This window comes from Zonotrichia leucophrys, chromosome 14 (assembly GCF_028769735.1).
Source record: "Zonotrichia leucophrys gambelii isolate GWCS_2022_RI chromosome 14, RI_Zleu_2.0, whole genome shotgun sequence".
In the NCBI taxonomy this organism is placed as follows: domain Eukaryota; kingdom Metazoa; phylum Chordata; class Aves; order Passeriformes; family Passerellidae; genus Zonotrichia; species Zonotrichia leucophrys.
In genome coordinates, this window is record NC_088184.1 from 331,194 (window position 1) to 356,528 (window position 25,335).

At 40.1% G+C, this 25,335-nt stretch overlaps 2 protein-coding genes across 4 annotated transcripts in view; one reads left to right on the forward strand and one right to left on the reverse strand.

The window, feature by feature from the left end:
• Nucleotides 1-25,335, forward strand: part of IFT140 (intraflagellar transport 140) — an 83,880-nt gene that overhangs the window by 26,734 nt on the left and 31,811 nt on the right. For all 3 annotated transcript variants that reach the window (XM_064726092.1, XM_064726093.1, XM_064726094.1), the window contains 9 exons: nt 904-1,107; nt 1,506-1,578; nt 2,699-2,790; nt 3,588-3,715; nt 5,204-5,321; nt 5,754-5,881; nt 9,516-9,663; nt 11,240-11,371; nt 13,230-13,426. In XM_064726092.1, the coding sequence (XP_064582162.1) occupies nt 904-1,107; nt 1,506-1,578; nt 2,699-2,790; nt 3,588-3,715; nt 5,204-5,321; nt 5,754-5,881; nt 9,516-9,663; nt 11,240-11,371; nt 13,230-13,426 (1,220 nt within the window). The remainder of the gene's footprint in view (nt 1-903; nt 1,108-1,505; nt 1,579-2,698; nt 2,791-3,587; nt 3,716-5,203; nt 5,322-5,753; nt 5,882-9,515; nt 9,664-11,239; nt 11,372-13,229; nt 13,427-25,335) is intronic.
• Nucleotides 13,709-25,335, reverse strand: part of TMEM204 (transmembrane protein 204) — a 28,349-nt gene continuing 16,722 nt past the window's right edge. Inside the window, exon 4 of the mRNA XM_064726100.1 lies at nt 13,709-15,881. Coding sequence (XP_064582170.1) covers nt 15,637-15,881 — 245 coding nt within the window. The 3' untranslated portion in view covers nt 13,709-15,636. The remainder of the gene's footprint in view (nt 15,882-25,335) is intronic.

Consider the following 25,335-nt stretch of genomic DNA (forward strand, 5'->3'; position numbering starts at 1 on the left):
GAAGTATGTTAGGAAAGACTTATTTGGACGAATTCTGCCTCCAGGAAAGATAAAGACATTTGTCAGGTTGTCTTTGCTCAGGGATGTGGTTGCACTCAGTAGGTGGTGCAGAAACATAACATATACCTCAAAGGCACCTTGTTTTGGGGTGAACTGTCTGATGTTGTACCTGTATCCATATCTGCATGTATATATGTATATAATCAGGATAATGCATGAATGTCTATAGTTAAAAAGTGTAAGTTCAATGTAACATGTTGGTATGGGAAAAAAATTTGGGGTGGATAATGTTGGGGGTTAGGTTTTCTCAAAGGAATTGCGTCCCATTTGTTGTCTTCCTGAGGCTGCCGTTTACCCTGGGGAGGCTCAGGGCTCCCATCAGAGCATCCCCTGGAGCCCTGGGGCAGCCACTGCAGACCCTCTGCCTTGCCCCATGGCGCCCCCCGCTGGTTGGGGTCATAACTGCAGCCAAGGGGAAATTGCTTGACTGTGGTGGGAAAACTTACAGGTTTTTTCTTTGTTGTTTTTTGTTTGTTCTGTTTTATATATATATATTTTATAGTAAAGGAATTCCTTTTCCCATATATTTTTTCCTGGAAGCCCTGTATTTGTGAAGTTATAATAATTTGGAGGGAGGGTGCCATCTTTCTATTCCAGGAAGGTTCCTGCCTTCCTTGGCAGACACATGTCTTTTAAACCAGTACACTGGATAACAAGCATAATAATTTGAATCTGTCATATTTCCCAGTCATTCCCTATAGTTTGTATTTAGATAGTAGGACTTTGCATATATATGAAAATATTTATTCTGTCCTTTCCCATGTTACTTCTCTTGTGACACTGCTGTGACAATTCAAGACTAGAGATAAAATTGTGTGGTTTTTCTTTTCCCATTATATACAGTGGGGGTCCCGAAAAAACCTGCTGGCAGTGAACAACATCAGCTCTGTGGTGATCCTCAGTGAGCAGGCCATGTTGGCACACTTTCATCAGCAGGTGGCCGTGGTACAGGTGTCTCCCAACCTCTTCAATGTCACGATCTTCAGCACAGGAACCACTCACAGCCTTCGTGTTGACATGAATGCTAGTGGAGTCTTTGCTACTCAGGTTAATCCGTTTGGGGTTTTTTTGTTGTTGTTTTTTATGTGCCTAATCAGTTGCCTGGTGAGGTTTATCAAGACCAAACTTCCTAAGTCTTTAAGATAAGTCTTTTTTTTTAATATTCAACATAGTGTGTTATGAAGGTATTGTTGTAACAGTAGCAATGGTGCTGCAGTGGAGCTGTTTTTTTCTAAGATAGAACAGGGACTCAGAAATGCTCTAGGCTGCTCACAGAACCCAGAGAACCTCTGGGCTGCTAAAAGCCTTCCAACCCAATGTCCAAAGGAACTAGTAACTGGTGGCTATTGTAGGGGAGTTCTTGCCATGTTACTGCATGAATTCCTGCATGCTTCCAAAGGAACTAAAAGTATATATTTCTTTGGTGTTTTGTTTGTTTGTTTTAGGATGTTGTAGTATTCTGGAATGGGAAGCAAGTGGCTGTCTTTGAGTGCTCAGGAGATACCTTCAGAAGTGCAGGTAGGACTTAAAACATTGGTCAGAGTCTGAATGCTTCTTTTCTTCCAAAGTTATACATTCATTCATGGTAGCTGATGCACTGTAAGCATAGAATCAAAGAATGGTTTGGGGTTGGAAGGGACTTTAAAGCACATCTTGTTCCAACCCCCCTGTCATGGGCCGGGACACCTCCTAGACTGGAAAAACCCTCAGGGCTAGAGAAAACTTTTATATGATGTAGCCAAATTACATTATAGAGGGCCTTGCACAAAATGTGAGGCTAGAACAACTTCTTTTTCTATTTTTTAAGTTAACCATTGATTTGATCAAGAAGACCAATTTTTTCCTGCTTTTGTAGCTGTCGTTCCTGTTGCTTTTACAGATAAGACATGGCAATGACTATTGAACGCTTTTCCATCTTGCTTGAGAGAAAGTGTAATCAAAGGATCTGGGAAAGAGGCTTCTTGTCCCAGCTCTCAAGAGAAGTTATCCCGTAAATTGCCCTGTACAGTGCCAAGTAGAGTAAACTAGGTTTTTAAATGATTAATTCTCCCTAAATATTTCTGCCTCGAGAAATAAGTGGTGTAGAATTCCATCAATTCCATCCTAAATCTTGAGATTTGTCTTTTAAGAATCATTAAGTGTTTTCTGCTTGTCTATATTTACTGATATATTTTATAACTTTTCCATGCTGAATCATTGCTTTATTACCACCAAGGCCCTAACAGTCTACACCGCTTCTGAAGTTGTTGCAGAGCCAGTGTTCTGGCAGAGATTCTGTTATCCCTCTTCAGTAGCAGTTCACTGAAGGAAAAAGTGAATTCTCTTACCAGAACCTCACACTGCACTTTTTTTTTCTTTCTTTCTTTCACTCCCTGTATCAACTCCTTGCCCTTCCTTTCTCACTTGTTTCCATGGACAGAGTGTACCAACACCTGTTTAAAATGGGAACCCCAGCTTTTAAATGTAGTGGCAGTATGGAAGAAGGCTAAAACACCAAGTAGCTGGGATTCAATAGTGACTGACAGATTGAAAAAGAGATTTGGTGCAAGATAGTGGAAATTGTGTGCTATAAGTTACTTGTTTTTTCTTTTTACAGAACATATTTATTGTAATGATGGCTTTGTTGTCATTGTTTCAGGCTCTTTCCTTTGTGACTCTCCTGTTCTGTGTGTTCATGGAGAAAATCTGTACACAGTGGAGCCATATCGGATCCAGGTCCGCACCTGGCAGGTAAGGACTGAGAAAGCCATGAAGGGATAAAAAGACCTTGTTGTTTTCAAAGATTGGTGTTAGAGCTTAAAAGTAATATGCATGATCTTCCTAAGTCTATTAACTCTTCCTTGTCATAATACAATACTCAAAATATATTTTGAGTATTTCAGCAGAAAGATCTTTGACATTTTGTGTTCTTTAAAAAGTCTGCCACTCTGAACACTACTGCAGTGTAACTAATAAGTATTTATAGACATTAAGACAATCTAAATTGCATGCTGGTTGAGATACATATATACTTCCAGGAAGATGATAGTACCGAATATTCTCACAAGATAATGAAAAATATCACTTGCACATTTTGTGTGAACCTTTGCAGCCTCTGCTAGTCTATGAGAACCAAAAAGAGCAATCTAATTATCAGAGTTCTGTGATACATAATTTTATTTAGGAAGCAAATATTATATTTTAGAATGGGTGTGATTCATCACATAAATATAATGTATTGGTTTTTACAGCTATATATTTAAGGACCTTCAGGGACTTGGTATTTCTGTATGTCTTTCACTTGGTAAAGGTTGTGTTACTAAAGAGGAAATTATTGCAGAAGGATGCCTTTAAATTTAGACTTTTTTTGAGGTTATGTACATACCTGAGACCCAGATTGAATTTGTGTGGGTATGTTTCTCCAATTTGCTTGGAGTGATTAATCTAACAGAGAAGTTCAGCAATTTGTGACTCAGCTTGGTGACAAAATAAGTCCCTTCTAGTGAGGCCGTGGCCACACAAACCTGGTGTTACACATTTCTTGCCAGGGCACAGTTAAACAGCTGCTCGTGTTCTCTGAGGCAGAGGGGAATCCGTGCCTCCTGGATGTCTGTGGGAATTTCCTGGCTGTGGGAACTGATCTGGCTCACTTGAAAATCTTTGATCTCTCACGCAGGTATTAATAAGGCTTTAAAAATAATCTGTTTGTAGTTAAGTGTGTATTTTGTGGGGAATCTTTAGCTGTTTTTGATTTGATGAAAAGCAGCAGTCCCTTTGAATCTTGAGACAATACATGCAGCTTTGTGAACTGATGGCATATTTCCAAAGCAAGGGAGGAACCATGAAATTATTAGGCAAGTCATGGATTGATGAGGATGATGATTATTATTTTAAAAAGAGGATACCATGAGGGATATTTGAGTGCATTTTAAAGTGTGTGGAGAATTTATGGATGATCGAGCTAAGGATGTCCCATTTATTTTGGTATCTTGAACAAGAATTGAATCTCAAAAGAGCTGAAATAAAGCCAGGTCTTGTATTTCCTCATAAATCAGGAAACTTGTTGCAATGAATCTATGGAGAAAGTGAACCTCAAACTGTGGAGACACTGTTCTTTCTCCTGTTTAGTTTAAGGAGTTTACCTGACTTTGTTCAAAGGTTGCTGTACTCTCATATTGACGAACATGGAAAAGATACTGCCATGACGTTCATTTTGAAAATGTAGCTGTTGATGACAAACATAATTTTAAAAAGCTTAAAAACCTGAAGAGTGAAACAGATTCTGTTCTTCTTTGCATGCTGTCACCAGAGGAATGCTAAAATCTAGTTAGTTGCCATCTGGAAACTACTTGGGTTGAGATCACACACATTCCACCTGGGACAGTTTGAAGGTTATTAGAATCGAGCAGGTTGTAACTAGCATAAATATTGGATTGACAGTGAGAAAAAATAGATTTACTTATGCATGCTATGATAAATTTTTGCACTTGGTATGAAAATACCCTTCCTCAAATTATGAGACTTTAATTTCAGGGCACTGTAATTGGCTGAGAACAAATGTTATTTTTATAGAATCAAGCATGTTTTTTTCATGAGATTGTATTATAGCTCTAAATTGCTGTCACTTCAAACTACTGTCACTTTTTGCTGCATTCTTTCATTTCATGAGATTTGTCCTCTTTGTTGCTGACTGATTTCTGGGTTTGTATCTATAACAGCAATAAAGTCCTTTTGAGATAATAAAATATATAAATGTGCCCTGCTAATGACATTTCTTTACTTCTGCTGCACTCTGTGCTTTCCATACACAGAACTTTTATGTGAATGGACTCTATTCCAAATTCATGGTACTGTTCAGCTTATTTCTGCAGGAAAATTAGGCCTCTGAATTGAGAATTATCTTCAGATGTTCTTGCTGTATGGCCATGTTTTGGGAATCCTGTAGAAACACTGACATTTATTCTTGCTGATTCATTGAGGAAAGAGTGTCTGTTAACTTAGTCCTGAAAGAAAGGCAGTGGCAGCAATCCTCTGGAGAGGAAGTGGGAGTCTGAGGCAGTTGTGTCATATAGTCAAAATAGTTTGTTTTTAAAAGTCTTACCCATAATTTGCTAAATTGCCAGTCGCTTGCCACCATGTAATTGAAGTTTATTCCTTCCCACAGAGAGGCAAAAGTGCACTGCAACAGCAAGAGTTTATCCAAGCTGCTTCCTGGCCATGGAGACATTTTGTCTGTGAAGTGCAATGCTAATGGCAGCAAAGTCAGCATCCTTGTCAGCAGGGTGAGGCACAGCTCTTCACTCAGCATTTGGGACTTTTCCATTGGTTCATAGGCTGGTGTGGGTGAAGATTACTGAGGACGCAAGAATCACTTCTCAGAAATAAACTAACCTGGTCCAGGCAGTGAATTGAGTCATATAATGAAGTGTCATGTCCCAGCGTTATTTAAGATCTCTTAAGACTTTGTTCTGTGTTGGAATTCAGAAAAGGAATATTTTATTTACAAAAGCTGCTTTGTAGCATTTTAAAAGAAATCCAAGGCTGGCTTGTTGGAATAGAAAAAGAACCAGAAATTTTCTGGTATTTCTTACTAAGAATGACCTCCGTGTGATTACTAAGAAAGAAAGCTGAGGGCATGAAGCATATGGGATAAACTTACCTAATTCTTCTTTTTGACTGCATGCTCCAGCACCCTTTGTTTTCCTTTCTTGTAGGTGGATGGGAACATTGATTCCAAGATCTGTTTCTTTGATGTTGAAATGGACCAAGTTACGCTCTTTGATTTCAAGGCTGAACGGGGAGATGGTAGAGAGAGCCTTTCTGCTGGACAAAGCATTGGCAAGTAAGGAGCTTTTGCTTCAAGAAGCATTAATGGTGGATTTAAGACAGAAATCTGCCATGTTGACACAAGCACACCCTGATTCTGACATTCCTCCGTCTTGGGAAGGAGTTTGTATGGATTTAATTATTTATTTATAAAGAACTAATTAACACTGAATTGTATGTCCATCAAGCTGCATCTCTATCTATTCCAATAATCTGAGCTAGGGAATGCCATGGTTTGACATTGGCCAAACGTGAGGCACCCACGGCAGCCGTTCGCTTACCCTTGTCTTTCAAGTTGGGCAGAGAGGAGGGACGAAAAAAAAGGAATTAACAGAGGGTTCATGAGTTGAGATAAGGACTGGGAGAAGAACACTCTAAGTGCAAAATGGGTTTAAATTTAAAGGTATAAAGTATATTTATTATTAACAGAGTCAGAGGAGGATCATGAGAAGTAAAATAGGCCCTTGAAACAGCTCTTTTCCCATGGTGCTGGTGCTATTGAACACCTCTCTTCACGTAGGGCACCAGGAGGGGGAAGCTGCCCCTGCCTTTCTGCCTGTGGTGCTGCTGGGCAGGGGTGGCCAGGCAGGCAAGGCTCGCCTTGGGCTGTGCCAGCCTGGTGGCCACCCTGGCGCCTCCCCACTCCAGGGCGAAAACTGTATGTGCTCTGTTCTGATTCTGTCCTTAAACACGTTATCACAGAGGCATTACCAACCTCTCTAACTGGGTCAGCAGCATGTCCATCTTCAGAGCCATCAGAGATTGGCTCTGTCAGACATGGTGGAAGCTTCTAGCAGCTTCTCACAGAAGCTGTCCCTGAGGTGCATGCCCTCCCCTGCAGCCAATCACCAGGCTATGCCATATCAACACACCCTGAAAGCAAGCTCAAAATAAGCAGTGGGTAGATCTTCAGCCAACATGCAGCTGAGCCAAGGAACTCCTTGCAAAGTCAGTAGAGAAGATGAAGGAAGTGCTTATGGAGATACTGGACAAATTCATAGAAGAGAAATTCAGGGAGAGCTACTAGCACTTTGGAAGCCATATCAAGCTAGAGATCTCTGAGGAAAGGATGATTTGGTGTTGGGGGTTTTATACAGAGGTATTACATGATTGGACTCAGGATCCAGATCTTTAAATTTAAAAAAAATCTTGGAAAGCTACCCTTCCTTGAAGACTTTACATAATAGGGAACTGAGAAGAGGACATTCTGAAGGTCCTTCTAGGAATAAAGGTATTTTTAAAATATAGTAAAAATTGAGTTTGTGTGGGTAAAAACTCATGACATGTCTGTTTAGAGCTGATGCCTTTCTGTCCATGCAAACTGTGCTGTAGGAAGTGCATTAGAAATCCTAGCAGCACAATGCAGTGAAGTGCGAATGCTTGTGAAAGTATGGTGTAATATTAGAGTACAAATTCCCATTTGATTTTACAATAATTTTTCTGACTGTATTTTTCTTAAGAAAAACCAGCATTGGAACAGGTGGATTACTTTTTTAGCTACTATCAGCTATGGGTATTACAAGCAAAGAAAAGGAATTACTCTCCTTACCACTGAAAGCCAGAAGAAACTACCCAGCTCATCAAAAACTAAGGCCAATGCAAATCTGGGGCCTTACGTCCTGGTTAGTTATGGAGTAGTGTTGTCAAGAGTTAAGTGAGGAAGTTGTTTCCACGTGCAGTATCTTGTGTAGCCCAACAGAAGCCAACCCAAGCCAGGAATGCTGTTTTACTGTTTGCGTGTTAAATACTGTCTGTGTGAATAATCCATTTATCTGTGCATCCTTTTGAAGCATCTTCAAATTAGAGTGAATCAACTCAGCAGAAAGTGATAATAATCTACACCTCTTCTGCTTCTCTTCCCACCTCCTGAGGCAAAATCTAAACACTCCCAGGTTTTTTTACACAAATTCTTTTTTTTATTTGCAATTTACTGATTTTGAATTCCATGGCAGGGAGAGGACTTAGGCCATTTCTGCACCTCTTTGAATGTCTCTTTCAATTTGCCCTCTAGCCCTACTCCAATCCTCCTCACAACTTCCACCTTGCAGTGGTGACAGCAAGTGAGGAAATACTTAAATGGTGTCTTTGGTTTTCCTTTAAATAATTTGACACTGTTTCAGGAGAGTGAATACTAAGCCATTGCTAGAATAGTGTCATTCTGGAGTATGTCTGGAGTCTTGACATAGCTGGCACTGAAGTAGTATTGAAATGGCCAAAGGAGGCAGTAAGATGATACTATTTTAACTGCTGACAGAGACTGGCTTTCCCAAGTGTTCTGGTTCAGGGCAAATTTGGGAGAGAACCCCCAAAGGGTCTCCTCTAGAAAAGCAGATTCAACTGGCCCTTCTCCCCCACCGGTTTGGGAGAAAATACCTCCTTGGAGAAAAGTGGAAAAACCTGTTTATTAAACAATAAAACCTAAGCAATATTACACCATAAAACCCTTTGTTGTTCCAAAAGAGATGTCAAACTGAGAAAGTCCCCTCCCTGGGTTGCAGCTGAGCTCACTCAGGCTCTGATCAGTCCCTCTGGTGCTGGAAATGTCGCGGGCCAGGCCCGGCCCAGTGGGCCACATGTGCAGCTGCTGGTGCTCTGCTGGGTGTTCAGTCCAGAGCAGGTTTGAACAGGTCCAAAGAAAAGGAAAAAAAGAAAAAAAAACACAGTCCAGGGAACTTCTTTGCCTCAGCTAGCTAAAACTAACTAAAAGCAAAGGACAGCTCTGTCCTGCTGTCTGTTCATCCACAGACAACACAGTCCAGGAGCAGGAATGTGGAGGAGTGAGTGCAGTGTCTGAAAACAAACTGCTGCTTCTTCTCTCCCCCCTTCACTCTCTGCAACAAGTCTTAAAGGTGCAAAACTTACTATTCAGCATAAGCAGAACAAGACAATTGGGGATAAAAGCATCATATAGTCAACCCAGGACACCAAGGCTGCAGGGGAAGTCCTTGTGCTGTTCCACAGTGCCTTAGAATTCTTGACATGCCAGGTGTGGTTGAGCTCTTCTCCCAGGTAACAATCGATAGGATGAGAAGAAACGGCCTCAAGTTGTGCCAGTAAAGATTTAGATTGGGTATTAGGGAAAATTTCTTCAGGTGGAATTGTCAGGCACTGGAACAGGCTGGCCATGGCAATGGTGGGAACACTTCCTTCCTGGGAAGTGTTCAGAAAGTGTATGAATGTGGCACTCTGGGACATGGTTTAGGGTCAGTGTGGTGGTGGTGCTGGGTGCGTGGTTGGGCTTGGTGATTTTAGATGGCTCTTCCAATCTTAGTGATTCCATGGTTTGAAGACAGAGCTGAGGTAACCCCTGTGTTACAGCAGCAGGCACTGAGGTAGATGTTCAGGGGTTTCTGTAGGAGCTGCAATACCAGGGCAGGCAGATTTTGAGTACCTGTTTTTATAGGTGGTACCAACTTTTTTTCTACAGAAATGCTTTATGTCCTGTCACCACTCTCAGTGTAACAAACCAAACTAGAAGTGTCCTTGCCATGTGTAAAATGTTAGGAGTCAGGGAAATGTATCTGGTTAATGTTCTAATACAGACTAGAAATAACTGAGAATGATCCCTTGGCTTTATTTACACTCATGCAATGACTGTGCTGGAATTACTTTGTCTCCCTTTCAATTTTTTTTTTTTTGTCTCTTGGTAGGTTTGTAGTGGAGTATCCAGAGTTGCACAGTCACATCCCTGCTTGCCATTTCTGGGACCAGAGTGAACCAAGACTTTTTGTATGTGAAGTAATTCCTGAAACAGGCCTCCAACCTCCAGACCAAAAGAAAATCCAGGCTGAGGGCACAGTATGGTCTTTTTTATTAGTTTTATCTTGTTTTATGTGGAGTTCTCCCTGTCCAAGTAGTAAATCCTTTGTGCTTCATTAAAGATGTAGGAGTGGGTAGTACATATTACTACATGCAGAAATGAGTAGTGACCCCTGTGTTTGCTGTCGGTGCTTTGGGCAGTCCCTCTATGGCAGCTCTCTGGCTTGGGCCAAGCTTGCATACAGTGAAGAAGAATAAACGAGGGATTTCTTTAGCTGTGATAGAATTTTGGGAATGACCATAATGCCAGCTTCTGTCTGGACTGCAGTTTTTCAGGTGACATTATTGGGTGGATGGATAATCTAGAAGTTTGTAACTTAAAAAGTTGCTGATCTTGAGTACACTTAAACAGCAAGAATTAACTTGATAGAATAACAGGGGCACTACTGTTAAGGTGAACAGAGAAATATGCTCTTCTACCCAGTCCCTCCCATCTTCTGCTTTTCTGGAGAGATATTGTGCATTTTTATGGACTTCCCAAATTATCTGTTATGGTCTTTTTTACATTAGAAAAAAAATTTCATTTTTATTCATCAACAATTATCTGATGAAAGATTTCTTTCATCATACAAATATTTCTTCCTTTCTTCTCCTGCTCTTCTACTTGTAGTGTTCCTTACCACTTTGTTTGTACAGGACTGCCTATCCTGCATAAACATTGCATTGATTTGACACATCCATTTTAACCTCAAGTTTTTTTATTTGTGCCTTATTTTAACTAATCTTATAAAATTAGATATAGAAAGCTCTTTTTGTCTTTTGTTGGTTAAAATCAACCATGAAGAATCATGAAAAGACCAAAGTAAAAACAAGAAATGGGATAGGAATAGGGATGTTTCAAAAGGCCTGGCTAGAGTCTTCTAGCAAAGAGAAGAACAATTGAACCTAGTATTACTCAAGTAAAAAACTTAAAAATGCTTGGCTTCTAAGTAAAGTTGAAAAAAAAGATATAAAAGGAATGCAACTTTTTGCCCCTTATTCAACAAAACATTTTACTGTCTGCTTATGCCCTAGTAAATGACAAGTCTGATTAACTTCTGCTGGAAATAAATGTTATTTTAACTTGACTCAGGTCAATACTTAAACTGTTAGAGGAACTATTTTTGCATGGATGACATATTTCCTGGGAACTCAAAGCAGCCAGTGAGCTGATAAACTTACAGTGGGAATAATATAATGTTTTTTTAAAAAAAATAGTTTTTAAGGCCCCTTCCAACCAAACCCATTCTGTGATTCTCTTATTCTGTGATTCTGATTCTTTGCCCTGAGCCAGATCTCTGGGAGAGATGCCTGAAGCAGCCATCTGTGCCAGGGGCTTTTCTCTTTCTGGTGGGTAAAGCTGGTTGCAGAGGAGGAGCAGTCTGGAATGCAGAGTGAGGTGCTGCTGCTTGCTGCAGGGAGGAAGAGTGTGGCTCTGCCCTCCCAGCAGCTGTGTCTGAATGTAGAGGTCATGCTGTTGTCAAGAGAAGCTTCTGCCAAGTGAATATGGAAAATAAAAACAAAAAGAAGGATATTGCAGCATAAAAATAAAATAGTGCTTCGCTTCCCTTTCCAGATGGATGTTTGGATTATATCATTCTTCAGCACTGAAGAGCATGGCCTCTTGCTGCAGGACAGCTTTGCATTGCCTTCATCCTACCAGCTTCTTCTTGGCATAGAGGTGCCACATTATTACTTCGCAAAAAAGGTGAGGTAATCTCTAAGAATTCTTTCCCTCCCAAAAATTCAGACTTTACACTGTACAGGGATCAAATTTAACCAAATTGAGTCTGGGGTGGGTAGAGCTATTCCAATGGCAGGGGATGCATCACGTGTAGAAATGGCATAAAGATAATTCTGATGCAGATGAACTTGACAGAATTGTGGAATTTGTAGTGAGATGGCTTTTTATGGGTATTGTAAACTGAATGTGATGTACAAGTGTATACAAGAAACAGGAATTACCAGGTAATGCAATTGAAAAAGGGATGTGGAAAAAACTCTGCTTTATCTGGTCACTGTGTTTATTGCAAGTACAAGAGGGGTGTGTGTGTGAGATTTATTTAGGCCATATGACAGGACACTTCATACTGGCTTTGGCAGAAGCATCCCACTTCCTTGCAGGAATACCTAAGGGAGCAAAATGGTCATCTTGCACCATCAACAAGTGCCTGTGTGCTGCAAATGCCAAGAGTGCAGGCTCTAAATTCTAAAACTTGATTTCAATCCAAAATTGTTTGCATCTCAGGTAAATAATACCCTACATAATTCCATGCATACTAGGCGAGCTGCAGCCTTTCACCTACAAATTGGTTTCTGGTGAAGTTCTGACCTGAGTTTCCTGGTGCTTCTTAGGATGAGGATTGCTCTGTTCCTGTCTTGTAGGGGGAGTGCAACAGAGCCCATTTACTATACTAATGTATTTAGTTTTGTAAAATCTACAGGAAATTAATATTAAGGAGATTTTCTAATCTCTACTTGTGTAGTTTGGGAGCACTGTTAGACAGGGAGAATGTATCTACTTATTATGTTCAGATTCAGAACAGCACTTTGCAATTCATTTTCTTCAAAGCACTGTCTGTTGTCAGTCTTCCTGTGCAGATTAAGCTTTTAGTGTTATACTGTGTTTTACTTTCCTTTTTCCTTTAAATTGAAAGATCAGATGTGATATGCTGCATTTTCCAATCTTTCCTTTTAACATTTCTCCATCATGTCTCATGCTATTTTACTTTGATATTGTTTCTTTTTTTTTTGACTTTGTATGGATTGTTGCTGCCATTAGTTGTGTTTTCGAAGGGGATGTATCTATAAACCTGTAAGTATCTGCACTGCTTTGGTGATCTTCCTTCATCCTCTGCTCCTCTCTTGCTTCCATTTTCTTGGTAGGCTGTTGTCTCTTTCTGATGATGTCACTTTTTACATAACTTGTATTCATTTGGAAACCTAATTTAGTAAAAGAGCAGAGTCTGCTGTAAATACAGTAAATCAAGTTAATACAACAAGCCTTGTTGACCAGGTTTCATTCCAGGGTTTCTCCTTATTCACCATAATGTCTTTACTGTCCTGGTTCCAGAAATTCCTCAAGTTCTAGTCAAACAGATTTGCACTTTTAATTTCTGTCTTCTACTTTACCCAGGACTTCCATTGTATTATAATATAATACAACTTTTATTAGCTTCTGTATGCCTTAAAATTTAGTTATCTTAGGTAACTATCCGATTAGGGTAGAGTGTTCATGGACTTTGGCATCCTTCATGACTCAGATGATCTTCCTCTGTGCCTGGCTTGGGAAAGTTTCCTTGTTACACTCCAGACAGATCATTTGACATTGAGGATTGAGACTTTATTGGTTTTCTGCATAAAGATTGATACTGATATTCGATGATATTCCATATTTTGTGGCATTTTCTAGAAAGCTCTGAAACTTCACAACTATTGATGCTACTGATTATGGTCCTGCAGATATAAAAAACTTAGACTGCAGTGGGAATAATGTAATTAATTCCATGTACAAAGGAGTAAGTTTCAACCTGCTTGATACATATGTGAGCACCTTCTCCTTTTAGCTGGGAGAAGCTGAGAAGGGAGCATCAGAGTCTGGCTCAGGAACAGTCTCTCAGATGGCTGCAAGAAGACCCATGAGAGATTTCACTGGGCTGGGAGACTGTGATAAGACCACCCAGGATGCCATGCTGAACTTCAGCTACTATCTCACTGCTGGAGACATGGACGAGGCCTTCAAATCCATCAAGCTGATAAAAAGGTATCAGAACTATTTGCATCTATTTCTTCATGGGTGCAGTTTATTTTTGTTAAAAGTTTGTATGAAGTGTAAATCTTCCTAGATTCTCCTTACCTTTTCCCTCTCTGATTTCATTCTCCCTTTCATTTTTAACCAGATGAAACATCTTTATCTCACAGATATTCTAAGCATTCTCTGCTCATTCTTTGTCTATAATACACTGTGGATTATTTTTTGCTAAAAGAGAAAGAATTACTGATAACCTGCAACCTTATGCTGTGTCTGAATAGCAAAAATGTCATCACTAGAAGAAAATGAACCTTCACAATTTTATTTATACATCTAAAATAATCACACCAATACTGAGTGTTACAGATTTACCAACCCCATAGCTGATTTTTAAATTCACATGTACATTATTATAATATGGATACTGCAATATTAGAGGAAATAATATAATGTCTCTTAAATACTCCAATATTTTATTTAAAAAAACACTGCATTTAATCATAACATATTATTTCTGGAATTCCTTTTTTTTCCAGAAAATTAATGCAGGCAGATGAATACTAATCTTAGTTGGTTTTTACAAACCTACTGCTAGAAGAAACTCTTTGTCAGCTTTATGGTATTTCCCCTGACAGTCTAGAGCAGTGCAGTTGTTCAAGAGCATCAGTCTCTGTGGAGTGTTGCTCATTTGGAATGTAGTGCAAAGCAGCAGCTGGGGTTGAGTTTCTTATCACATCCAAACTGAGTGCAGAACAGAACTCAAGAGCCAGCTTGATGATCACATTTTAACAAAGTGTAGAAATAGTGATAAAGGAGCAAAGCAGTGTACTCAGCTGGGAGCAACTCAATAGTCCTAAGGAATTTCTAACACTCACAGCTCATGGTCCCTCAAACCTATCACTAATTTTGCTTAGAGCAGCATTCTGAGAGTACTTACACACCTGTCACTGCCTCAGGTTCCTGTATCCCACATATTCCTGCATAATAGTTTTTGACGTGCTGTCTTTCTGAAAATTATATGCATATGACTTTTGTGAGGCCATGTGCTTCTCTGGGTAAGGCTTATAAACACTATACCTAATTCTAAAGGCATTAATTTTTCACTTCATTATCATATTAAGTTATCAGGTAGGTTGTTTTTAAATCTCAAAGTCCTGAAGTCCTGTATATTTGTCTTATTCTCCAGCCTGGGTGCTTGAGTGGCAGCTCTATTCTCCAATATTCCCTGTGTTATGTGGCTCTGAGCATTGCTGGGCAGAGCTGGTGTCCTGTCATAGCATTCTAATGCTACAGCAAATGTTATAACTAGGTGGAGAGAAAATAAACCAATTTGGGCTGGAATATTTCTTTCTTGTAATTATTCCCAACAATGTATTTTAATCACATCTGATTCTTAGGGAGTTCTGGTAGCCTCCTGTGGATATTTTCCCTCAATGTAATATTGAAACATTTTTTCAGCAGCATGTGTGACCTGTTCTAGCTGTGTACCCTTCTCATTTTTAATGTCTGGCTATGCATAGGACACTAGCAAACCTGTGTCTCAGGATTCAAAAGAAATGTCTGAAAAAAATGCAACTTAATTCTTCTGCAATCCCTTTCCTTACATGAGAATAGTTAGAGTTGCTTGTGCTTTTTACTCTCTTGGTCTGTTCTGGGACTGGGAGCAGGTGTTGCAGCTAATGAGAATCCGTTCCTTGTAGAGAGGTGAATGGAAGGACTAGAAGTCATGAAATTTAGACAGCTTTTAAACCCATCACTTAATCTATAGTGAGTTTTCTGCTTTTGCAGATTGCCTGTTAACTCCCAGGCTATTGTCATTGGTCTCCTATAGCTTTTTGTTTTATTTTTAAGGAGCAGAAGAACTTGATGCAGACAGAGAAAATGTGTTTGGTTCCCTCTTTCCTGTATTGTCATTGCACACAATTGGTATCTTTTCCGGCTGACCCTGCTGCCATGCAGCCAACCCAACAATTCTGTGCTGTACAGCAGAAGGAGAGTGCAATATAATATTTTATATATTTATATATTTATATATATATATAAAATTATGTGTTTTATACATATGTATATAGATGGAGCCCATCTGAATAATGATTGAGGCCCTCTGCCCACACAAGTGAACATTGTGATGTCTTTCAACCCTTAAATTACAGCATATATTTATAGAAAATAACTCCAATGCAGATCTCCTTGGAGATCTTTCACCTTTCAAGTGTGCTCTTTCAGCACGGGGACTCGACATAGTCATTTTCCAAGCCGTGGCGAAAGCGAGCGCTCAGGGTGCGGCTGATGACGATGACGCGGGGCGCCATGCAGTCCTCGCGCCGGTGCAGGATGTTCCAGATGAGAATGGCAGCTGCCAGCGTGGCCAAGAGGCAGGCTCCGATGTTCAGGTAGCAGGACCACGAGAGGTTGGTGTAGGGCCCGATGCGGTAGAACGTCACCAGTCCGATAACCAGAACAAAACCTGCAGACAGAATGGCAGAGTTACTTTGAATGGACTATTCTCTTGAATTTCTGTAGTGGCAAAATGCCACAGAATCTCAACATTTACCGACTCACTTATAAGTCCGTAGAGCCTTTCCATCCCTATTATGATGTGCTGGATGTGTTTTTGAAGGCATATTTGGGCCTCGTGATACATTCAAAGAGAGTGCCTTAAACAGAGGCTCAGTATTAAGTTTTAATCTGTTCACTCTAATTAAAATTTCCTACACCCACTGACCTGTATTTCACCTTGGGTTTTTTCTCCCAATCATTTGAATCACTTACACAGATGTCCTTTTTCTTCCTCCCATTGCCAAAAGAGAAAACAGCTGTATTAATGATGATAATAATAATAATTTCAAAAGATTTTTTTTCACAGTTTATACTCTTATTCTGAAATTTAAAATGTTTATTAAAGCAGGCAACTATGTAAACTGCCAAGATGATGAATAGCTAAATATCTTACAGAAATAATAAAAAGCATTGTATAGAAACTTAAAAACAGGGAAGGTGAAATAAATGGAACTTTGTGGTCCTACTTTTTCCTGCTGGAAAAAGGTATTATGAGGCAGTAGTAATGTGATGCCTCCAGAAGCTCTTGAATGCAAAGTTTCTATTGTCCTCATAACTTTAGACACAGTACTAAGTTCCCTAAAAGGTAGGTAATAGAGTAATAGCAGTGCACTTGTCTAGCATTTCCATTCAGATGTCACAAAGCGATTTGCAAAAAAAAAAAAACTAAAGGAAAAAAATCTCAATCTCTTTGGTGGTTACATTACTGATGAATAATAGTAATGTTTTTTCAGAAGTGAGGTTGGGTAACTGTTCTAGTTTTGCAGGAGACCCATGTTAGATCAAGGGGCAATATGCATCCCTTTACACCTCGTTTTTTATGTTACACCTGCCCATTCCTTGAAGAATGCATTGATAACCACCTGATTACTTTTCTGCCCTCTGTTTATTGTATTATCAGAGAACCATACAATCCCAAGATGATTTGGGTTGGAAGGAACCTTAAAACTCATTGCATTTCACCCTCTGCCATGGACAGGGACATCTCCTACTATCCCAAGTTTTCCCAAGGCCTGTCCAACCTGCCCTTGGACTCAGCCAGGGATGGGACAGCCACATCTCTGGGCACCCTGTGCCAAAGCCTGCCCACCCTCACAGGGAAGACTTTCTTCTAATTTTTCATCTAAACCTGCTCTCTGACAGTTTGAAGCCATTCCCTTGTCCTGTCCCTCCATCCCTTGTCCCCAGTCCCTCTCCAGCTCTCCTGGAGCCCCTTTAGGCACTGGAAGAGGCTCTGTGGTCTCCCTGGAGCCTTCTCCTCTTCTTGAGGCTCAACACTCACAGCTCTCCCAGCCTGGCTCTGGAGCAGAGGGGCTCCAGCCTAGTCTCTCTTCCTGTACCTACTGTCAAACAAAACTACTGTTCAGGTTTTTAAAAGAAATTCATGGATGTAATCAGATTGAAACAAACAAAAAGAGGCAAATATGCCTCACTAACCAAAAAAAAAATTCTCTTTGTTATCCTACACACTTCCTTAACTGCCACCATAACAAAGGAATGTCACTGCCAAAATGACCCCTTCATGAAGGAAGACTGGAATAAATAAATATCCATGAACTGCCAGAACATATCTGGACACCATCTTCCAAAGTTCATGGGCAAGGAGAAGTCAAGAGCAAGTCCCAGTTGCTGCTTGCTTTTTTCTCAGTTAGCCACAGTGCCTGTGCCTGCAAACACTGTCCCCGTGGATACATGGCAATCGTGTGACCCCTGGCCTGGCCCTTGATTTTCCATGAAAGAGCACATCCTGAGTGTGCATTGGATCAAGCTTTTTTCTTCAAGGAGTGCTAGTAATGCAGTGAAGATGGAAAAGACACAAGTTGCATACAGATAAAAAACACAGAAGAGGGAAATGACGTACAAGTAGGAGGGAAAAAATCAATCATTACCTAAAGGTGTGACACTTTTACTATTCTGAGAGTCAGTAAAATGAAGGCTGAATCCGCCTCCTCCTAATACAAACACTGAATGAATATTCCTTCAGGAGCTGTCTGGCATCCTTGGTTCTATTGTGTCTACCTAGAAGGTGCTTTGTAACAGGTGCTGGCATGTCCAGAGAGGGTTTGGAGTGAAGCACTTCTCTCTTTGAGGACAAATAAGGAGAAATAGGTTCTTATGGGAGGAGTAGCTCTTTACTGCTCTTTCCCCACTCTGATGTTAAAAAAGCCTAATGTACTGTGGATGGATTTTAGGTTGTTGATACAGTTGTAAGGACACAGTCACTTCTTGGTTTTTTCAGTAAATCTGGTAATTATTTTGTGGTTCAGCTTAGTTATAAAGAAACAAGTTTTATTTGGAGAGGATATGGCCATGTGAAGTGCACTGAGTTGCAGAAATCACCGATCCATACAAAATGGTTTGCCGGTGCAAATAAAATATTTTCCCTTCGTTTCCAGCGTCAGTCTCCAAATTCAGTTTGTCCTGAGGCACATGGTAGAGAAGAGAGTGGGAGATTAGGTTCTGTGTTGTGAGTGACATCAGATTTTTTTAAACTTTCCTCTGAGATGGCTTGGTTCCCCATCTGTGGAACCAGGATGATACAACTTCCTGTGTTTATTTTGTATTTCAGAGTATTGGGAGCAGAGCATGCTAGCTGTGATATGCTGATAAAGAATTTGGATGTCTACATCTTCCTTTAGGTCTTATAAGGATGACAGACACTGATACTGCTCTCCAATCCACTGTTTAATGGATGATAGATAGCCATTTTCTTATGAAGGTGGGAAATCAAGAGGAAAGGCAATGCTTGCACCTCCTGCAGCTGAGTTGACCAGCTTCATCTCCTTGTGGTTTAAAACTGGCAGGAAGGAGGGTGTTGATATAAATCAAGAAACCCATCTTACTTAGTTTGGCACATGAGAAGGCTTTATGTAATCAGTTTTCCTTTAAGTTTTCCTTTCAGAACTTATTTTAAATTCATGTACACTTTCACAGGGAATCCATAAAGTGTTAATTTTTTTTTTTTTTAAGTGTCAAGAAAATCATAAAACCTTAAGCAGGTGGAATTTTGAGCAGGAGCTCTTAGGACTAGTGACCACTCACAGGTGCCTCTAAGGGACAGTTATAAATATTAATAAGTGCCTACTACCCACTATCTTGCAGTATTTTTTTTGAGGCTCTCTTGGCAGAGGGACATGGGTTCAGGAATACCAATTACACAGAGTAAACCTAATGCTATGTTGTGTCTTGCAGCTTAATTCCCACTGTAGGAATATTTCCAATATTTAAAAGTTTTTCCAAATACCCAGCTTTTAATGAAATTATTTCACTTTGTCTTTCTTGCTTTTGTATTACTTATGGCAAATTACTGTCCTAAATGGCCTCACATCTCCATGTTCTATCTGATGGGGCAGTTATCTACCAGGGAACAGCACTAAGGCTTCCTTCCAGGTCCCCAGATAAAACTATTTTTGCTAGGAGGACTATTTTCCTTCGCAAGCCCTTTGCCTGATCCCTGCTCAGAGGAGCAGCCAGTCATGCAAGAGGCTTTATCTCCTTTCCCAGTTCTGTGCCAATGGCTGAGTGAGATGGAGGGACTGGGTTTGGGAGCTCCTTGAACTGACAGATCACAGGAGCCAGTTGCCAGAGCTCTTGAGTGAAAATGTGCATTCTGCTTCAGACCCTTTGCTGTAGTTTAGAGAGGAACTGACATAAGAACAGACAAACACATCACAGAGGCAACAGAGGTGGAAGCACATTACTGCAGAGTTTATACAATTAATTTTACAGTTCTGCAAGAGTCACAGAATAGAAATGTAACTGAGAAAGTTATTTTCCAGCATTCTTATTTCATATTAGCGTGGCTTGACGTGTAAATTATAAATGTAGGAACTCCAGAGCAAAGGCTGAGAAATTGTAATAATCCAAAAAACTGAGTTTGCATAGGATGGTGCATTTCAAATTTTGATGAATGCTGCTTTTGTGAAGATGATGATGTGTGAAAACCCCAAGGTTTGCTTGAATGGATTTTGTCTGTAACAGCTTAATCAAACCTGGACTTTTTGAAGCAAAGTGTTCCAATGTGCTACATATGTTTTCCTTGCCCTTAGAAGAGTCTTGTTGTCTTCTTATACACTGCCAAGAACTGGGGTGGAATATTTACTCTGTCCTCTAAATGACTGGGCAAAAATATGCAGTTCACATATTTGTTCCATATAATAGTTAGAAGTATGGCTATAAAAATTAACCTTTTTGTAAGAATAGTCTCCAAAGCTTACTGTGGTGATTTTCCCATTTAGATAGATATTTGTAACAATATCTGAATTCAGTTTCGGTATTCCAATAAAACACCTAGAGGAAAACAGCTGGCTTCTCAGACTATTTCCCATAAACAGCTCTACTCAAAATAACCAGAAAATTGCTCTCTTTTCCATCAGCATTCCTGAGCTAACAGTGTGAAATACAGGTTGACAAGGGCTGTAGAAGGGATATATTTCTTTAAATTTATTTATGAAAATATTGAACATTTTAATCTGATTTTGTTTCTTGTCTGTTTTGTAGTGATGACAGGACTTTGAGATGCATGGCTCAATTTCCCTGAATTAATTTAAATCCATAAATCAATTTCAGATAATTTTATTGTATATTGTCACAAGACTGCGCAGAGGCCACAACTTCACTTAAAATCCTGATGGGATTGAAGTGCTTTTTTTCCCATTGAACTGCTGTTTATCTCTAGTTGTTTCCCATCTGCAGCAAAACAAGCTGGGAGGGGGGTGGCTTTTCCGCTGGGGAAGGAAACAGATAACGAAGCCACTCAGAAGACTTTTGGTTGGAACAGTATTGACTGGTAGTGGGGGTGGGTTGGGAGAATGTTACTTTTTGAACTTACATTTCAGAACTGTATGCTGGATTTCCTGTTTGACTGAGGCAGAACTCTAATAGTCACTTTTTTATTTCTGTGATAGTTTGTCGGGGTTTTTTTTCTGACACCCCTGGATTCTTACTCTTCCTTTTTATTAGTATACTGATAGTGCATTTGAAGAAATACACATTGTTTTTTCTAGTTTACCAGAAAGTCTATATTGGGACTTATAATCCTCCTCTTTACAGCTTGTCCTGGAGGATGACTTTTGCTGTCAAGAAAAGGGAGAAGGAGGAAAATAGAGCAGCCAGAGTGTTGAGAATACACTGCCTACGTTTGTGCAGAACTGCAAACACAGAAAGGAAATATTTCACTCCTTTTCTGTGTACCCCACCAAGTTTCACAGCGACTCTTTTAGCTGTGATGAGTCATGTGCCTCAATGGGCTATTTGTAGGAGCTCAGCTGGATTTATCAGCATGAGACAGGTTCACAAAGTGATTCCTATAGGACTTATGCAAATTATTTATAAATACCTTTTCTTGTATCAGCTTGGCACAAAAGAAGTTTTTATAGTTGAAGGCAAATATGGGGCATCTGAAACAGTCATGTGCTCTTCATTGCAGCACCAGGCTGGATGATGCTTTGGTTTCTAATGCCACAGGGAATTAGAGTGTGACTATTAGAGTCAAGTGACCTTTGAGGTTTCAGTTGTACATTAAGTACAATAATTTGTTTGAGATTGGGGTTTTTTGTTTGTTTGTTTTTTGTTTTGTTTAGTTCTAATTTAAAATTTCCTTCCAAAGATTTTGGTAGCATGTAACATCTTAGAATTAAACATGTGAGTAGCACAGCTTCTCAGGGGCGATAAGACCCTTTTGTTGCTCACTTTTCTGAATTACAAGGGCTTTCCACTTGTGTTCTTTGAGCTTGTCAGCACTTGTCTTTAACCTGATGGGAGATGTAGTCAGTGTAAGGCAGTGAATCCTACCTTATGTTGGAAATCTTTAACCAGTTTAGGTCTATTAACAGTGAATTGCTTTTGTTTGTTACTTTTTGGAGGTTTCCTTAGAAATTATGCCAGTCTTTGAATGGAATGGGGAAAAGTATTCCCAGTGAACTAGGCAGAATTCCTCTTGGGCAGCTGTTTAAATAAGTAGGAATATGCAGACTCTCACACTTGATATCAACTGTTAGCATTGCTCGGCCTCTTGGGTTCTGAGGCAGCTGGAGCAAATTGAAGCTCTGCTTTAATGTAGTAGGCCTCATATCAGGCACAGCTATGGGCTCCTGTCTGGAATCAGAACCATGGAATGTTTTGGGTTGAAAGGAATCTTTTAAAACCATCTCTTTCCAATCCTCTTGCCAGAAGGCAGGAACACCTTCCACTATCCCAAGTAGCTCCAAGCCCCACTCAGCCTGGCCTTGGACACTTCCAGGGAGCCAGGGGCAGCCACAGCTTCTCTGGGCACCGTGTACCAGGGCCTCTCCACCCTCACAGGGAAGACTTTCTTCCTAGCATTTAATCTAAATCTTCCCCTTTCCAGCTTAAATCCATTCCCCTTGTCATTGCTGTCTGTCCATGAAAAAAGTCACTTTCTGTCTTTTGTTAAGCACCCTTTATGTACTGAAAAGCCACAATATGTTTTCCCCAGAGCCTTCTCCTCTCCAGGTGAGCACCCCCAGCTCTCCCAGCCTGGCTCCAGAGCAGAGGGGCTCCAACCCTTGGAGCATCTCCATGGCCTCCTCTAGGCCCACTCCATAATAACAGGTGTTTGTCTGTCTCATGCTGAGGATCCCAGAGCTGCAGGTGGGGTCAGCCTGAGCAAAAATAGCTGTGCAGAGAGAAGTAGTTATTGACAGGTGATATTTTTGGACATTTCAGTGTCATCTTCTGCTTTTATTGTTCAAGTGCTCTGTTCTTCTCTGGATACATCAGAGGGTAAGAGCTGTGTAATTGGATCCAGCAAGGCAACTGGGTTTGAAACAGTTTTAGGAGACACCTCCATATATATATAATGTGCATGTTCATAAGCAATGAAGTGAATATTTGTGTTGAGATACTTCCCATCTCACACACTTTCCTCTGCAGTACACGTTCCTTATGCTTGCATATCCAAATTATATTTGTTAATATCCAAACTATATCTGTTAATAAATTTTTTTACCGTATTTCGGATCAGAATATGTGTGCCCTTGACATTGAGATGCTACAAGAACCTGCCTGCTGCTCTTATCAGAGTTTAGCCTTAAAGAATACAGGCAGATCTTCCTGCTGCAGCTGTACCAGATGAGGAGTTCACCACACTTCTTGTGAGCTACCATCCTTCCCAGTTTGCTGGTTCAGCTGCTCCTGGGAACTATTTCCAACAAAATAAATAATATAGACATCCAGATTTTAGATCTTTGCAAATGTGCTTCCTTTTGCAAATGTGCAAAAACAAAATCACTTTATTGTGATATTCATGGTCTGCATAAAGAATGGGGAAGTTTGGCACTGAGGGCAAAATAAAATTGACAAATAATGAAAACATTTAGCACAAATCAAGCAGTCAGATTCTCTATGTTTGCTATGATTTTTAGATTTTTAGGTTACTTAGAGCATTTCATTTACTTGCTTCCTTTTCAGGAAGTGTTAGGTTTACAGTTCCATAGAGTTCATCTTAGAACAGATCTGGCTTGAGGGTATCATGAAGCAAAAAGGTGGAAGGAAGTAATGCAGAACTCAGGATCACACTGCTATCAACAATATCTTCAGCCATGTTTTCCAGTGGCTGCTGTGCTGTTCTTTTCTACATAGACATTTTCTGGATATCAGCTAATCTAAAGTGGTTGGAGAAGATTATTCAAAAATTGTCTGATTTAATTTTAAGAGCACAGAAATTAGAGTATACCTGAGCTCAGCTTTTCCATGATTGCATTAGGGGTCTGGAGTGAAACACTTTCATCTGAAAAACATGTTGGGCAAAGCTGGAATGCAATGCTTGAAATTCGGGAAAGATGAGACTAATTTATTTGGCTGTAAATGACAGGCTCAGTGGGAACATGAAACTTTTTAATCTTCAGGATGTTATGTATTAAAGTTATTTAATGCTGAAAACAGACTGGCAAAATATTAATCATGATTCAGGCTTATTGCAGTCTTGGACATTCAGAAACCAGGATGAGATGTAATGTAAATTATATTCTATCCCAGATTTTTCCTATTAAGTTTCTAATATTTCTCTCTAAAGTCTGTGATAATCATCACTGGACAAGATCAAGACTTGGCTGGAGCCCCTTAAGGCCTGATCCTGTCTGGGAGGTTAATGTTTGTAGTAATTCAATATCCTCTGAAGTGCATTTTCTTCCCTGTGCTGTTAGTATGGATTTTCCTTTCCAACAGCCCTTCTGTTGGCTGTTATCCATCCTATATTCAACACATGGAGTAACAGGTCCTTGGAAAAAACCAGAAACCCCAAAACCCTCTAGAGGAAAATTTCTGAGCGTTGACACAAAATTCCATGTAAAACGCTGGTTCCATTTTCACTAGGAGCCTTTTCCAAAGCAAACAGATCACTTCCCTGTTAACAGGGAGGTGTGAGGCTCTGGAGCTTTGGAGCTGTGTGAATCCCATTGCTGTCTCAGACAGCATTGCTGTTTCCTCTCTTCTTTGCTTCCCGGGGCTTGGTTTTGTGTCAGAGGTCCATCCTTTTGGAATGACTGTCAAATGCTTGTGCAGGTGGCAGAAGTGAGGAAGTGCTGGAGTCTGGAGCCACTGCAAGCTCTAGTGGATTTTAGATCATTGATTTGAGCTTGTGATAGACTTTGGAGATAATACCTAGCACTCCTAGTTTTCCAAGCCAGCAAGGACTTTTGTTCAGGCCATGGGAAACTGTAATGAAATCCACACAGTTTCAGTTGAGTAAAAACAAGAAAATTGTGGGTTGAAACTTTCCCCATAACACAAGATTTCAGTCTACCAGTGACCACTGTGGTTCTCTTCAGCACTTGTTGGCATATTCCAGGATGAAAGGTAGAGATCAAGGAGAAATTGGAATTAGAGGGAATATGATTCAAGATAATTTTTGAAATTACTGAAAGGATGAGGAACTGCAGAACAATTCTTCAGATTATTTGGGTTTTGAAAAGGAAAAAACAGAAGGTTGGTGCTTGTGTTCTTTCATTTGAAAGTGATTATATAAACAGAAGTTTCACAGCCAGTGCTACAGAAATGTTTAATAAGATCTAAGTTTGTTCATTCTTAAACATTACCTGCCCTTCTCACACAAATGATCTGTCTGACCTAAAGTACCTTGGCTTTAACTCCTCAAATGAAGCAGGAGAGAGCCTTGCAGAGGTTTCTCTTGGATTGTTTGCATGGGACAAATGCTTTTAAATACAAGTGTCATATTTACTGTTCTGAGGTTTTTGCTCCATATTGCTCCTTTTCTTTGAAAATGACTGAGAGGTTACTGTCTCAGAGTGGAGACTCAGAGCCTGACAATCACCTGTGGCTCATATGACGTGTGGTGGCCACTGTCTTCCCCTTCAGTGTGGAACTCTCAGTCTCCAGATGCA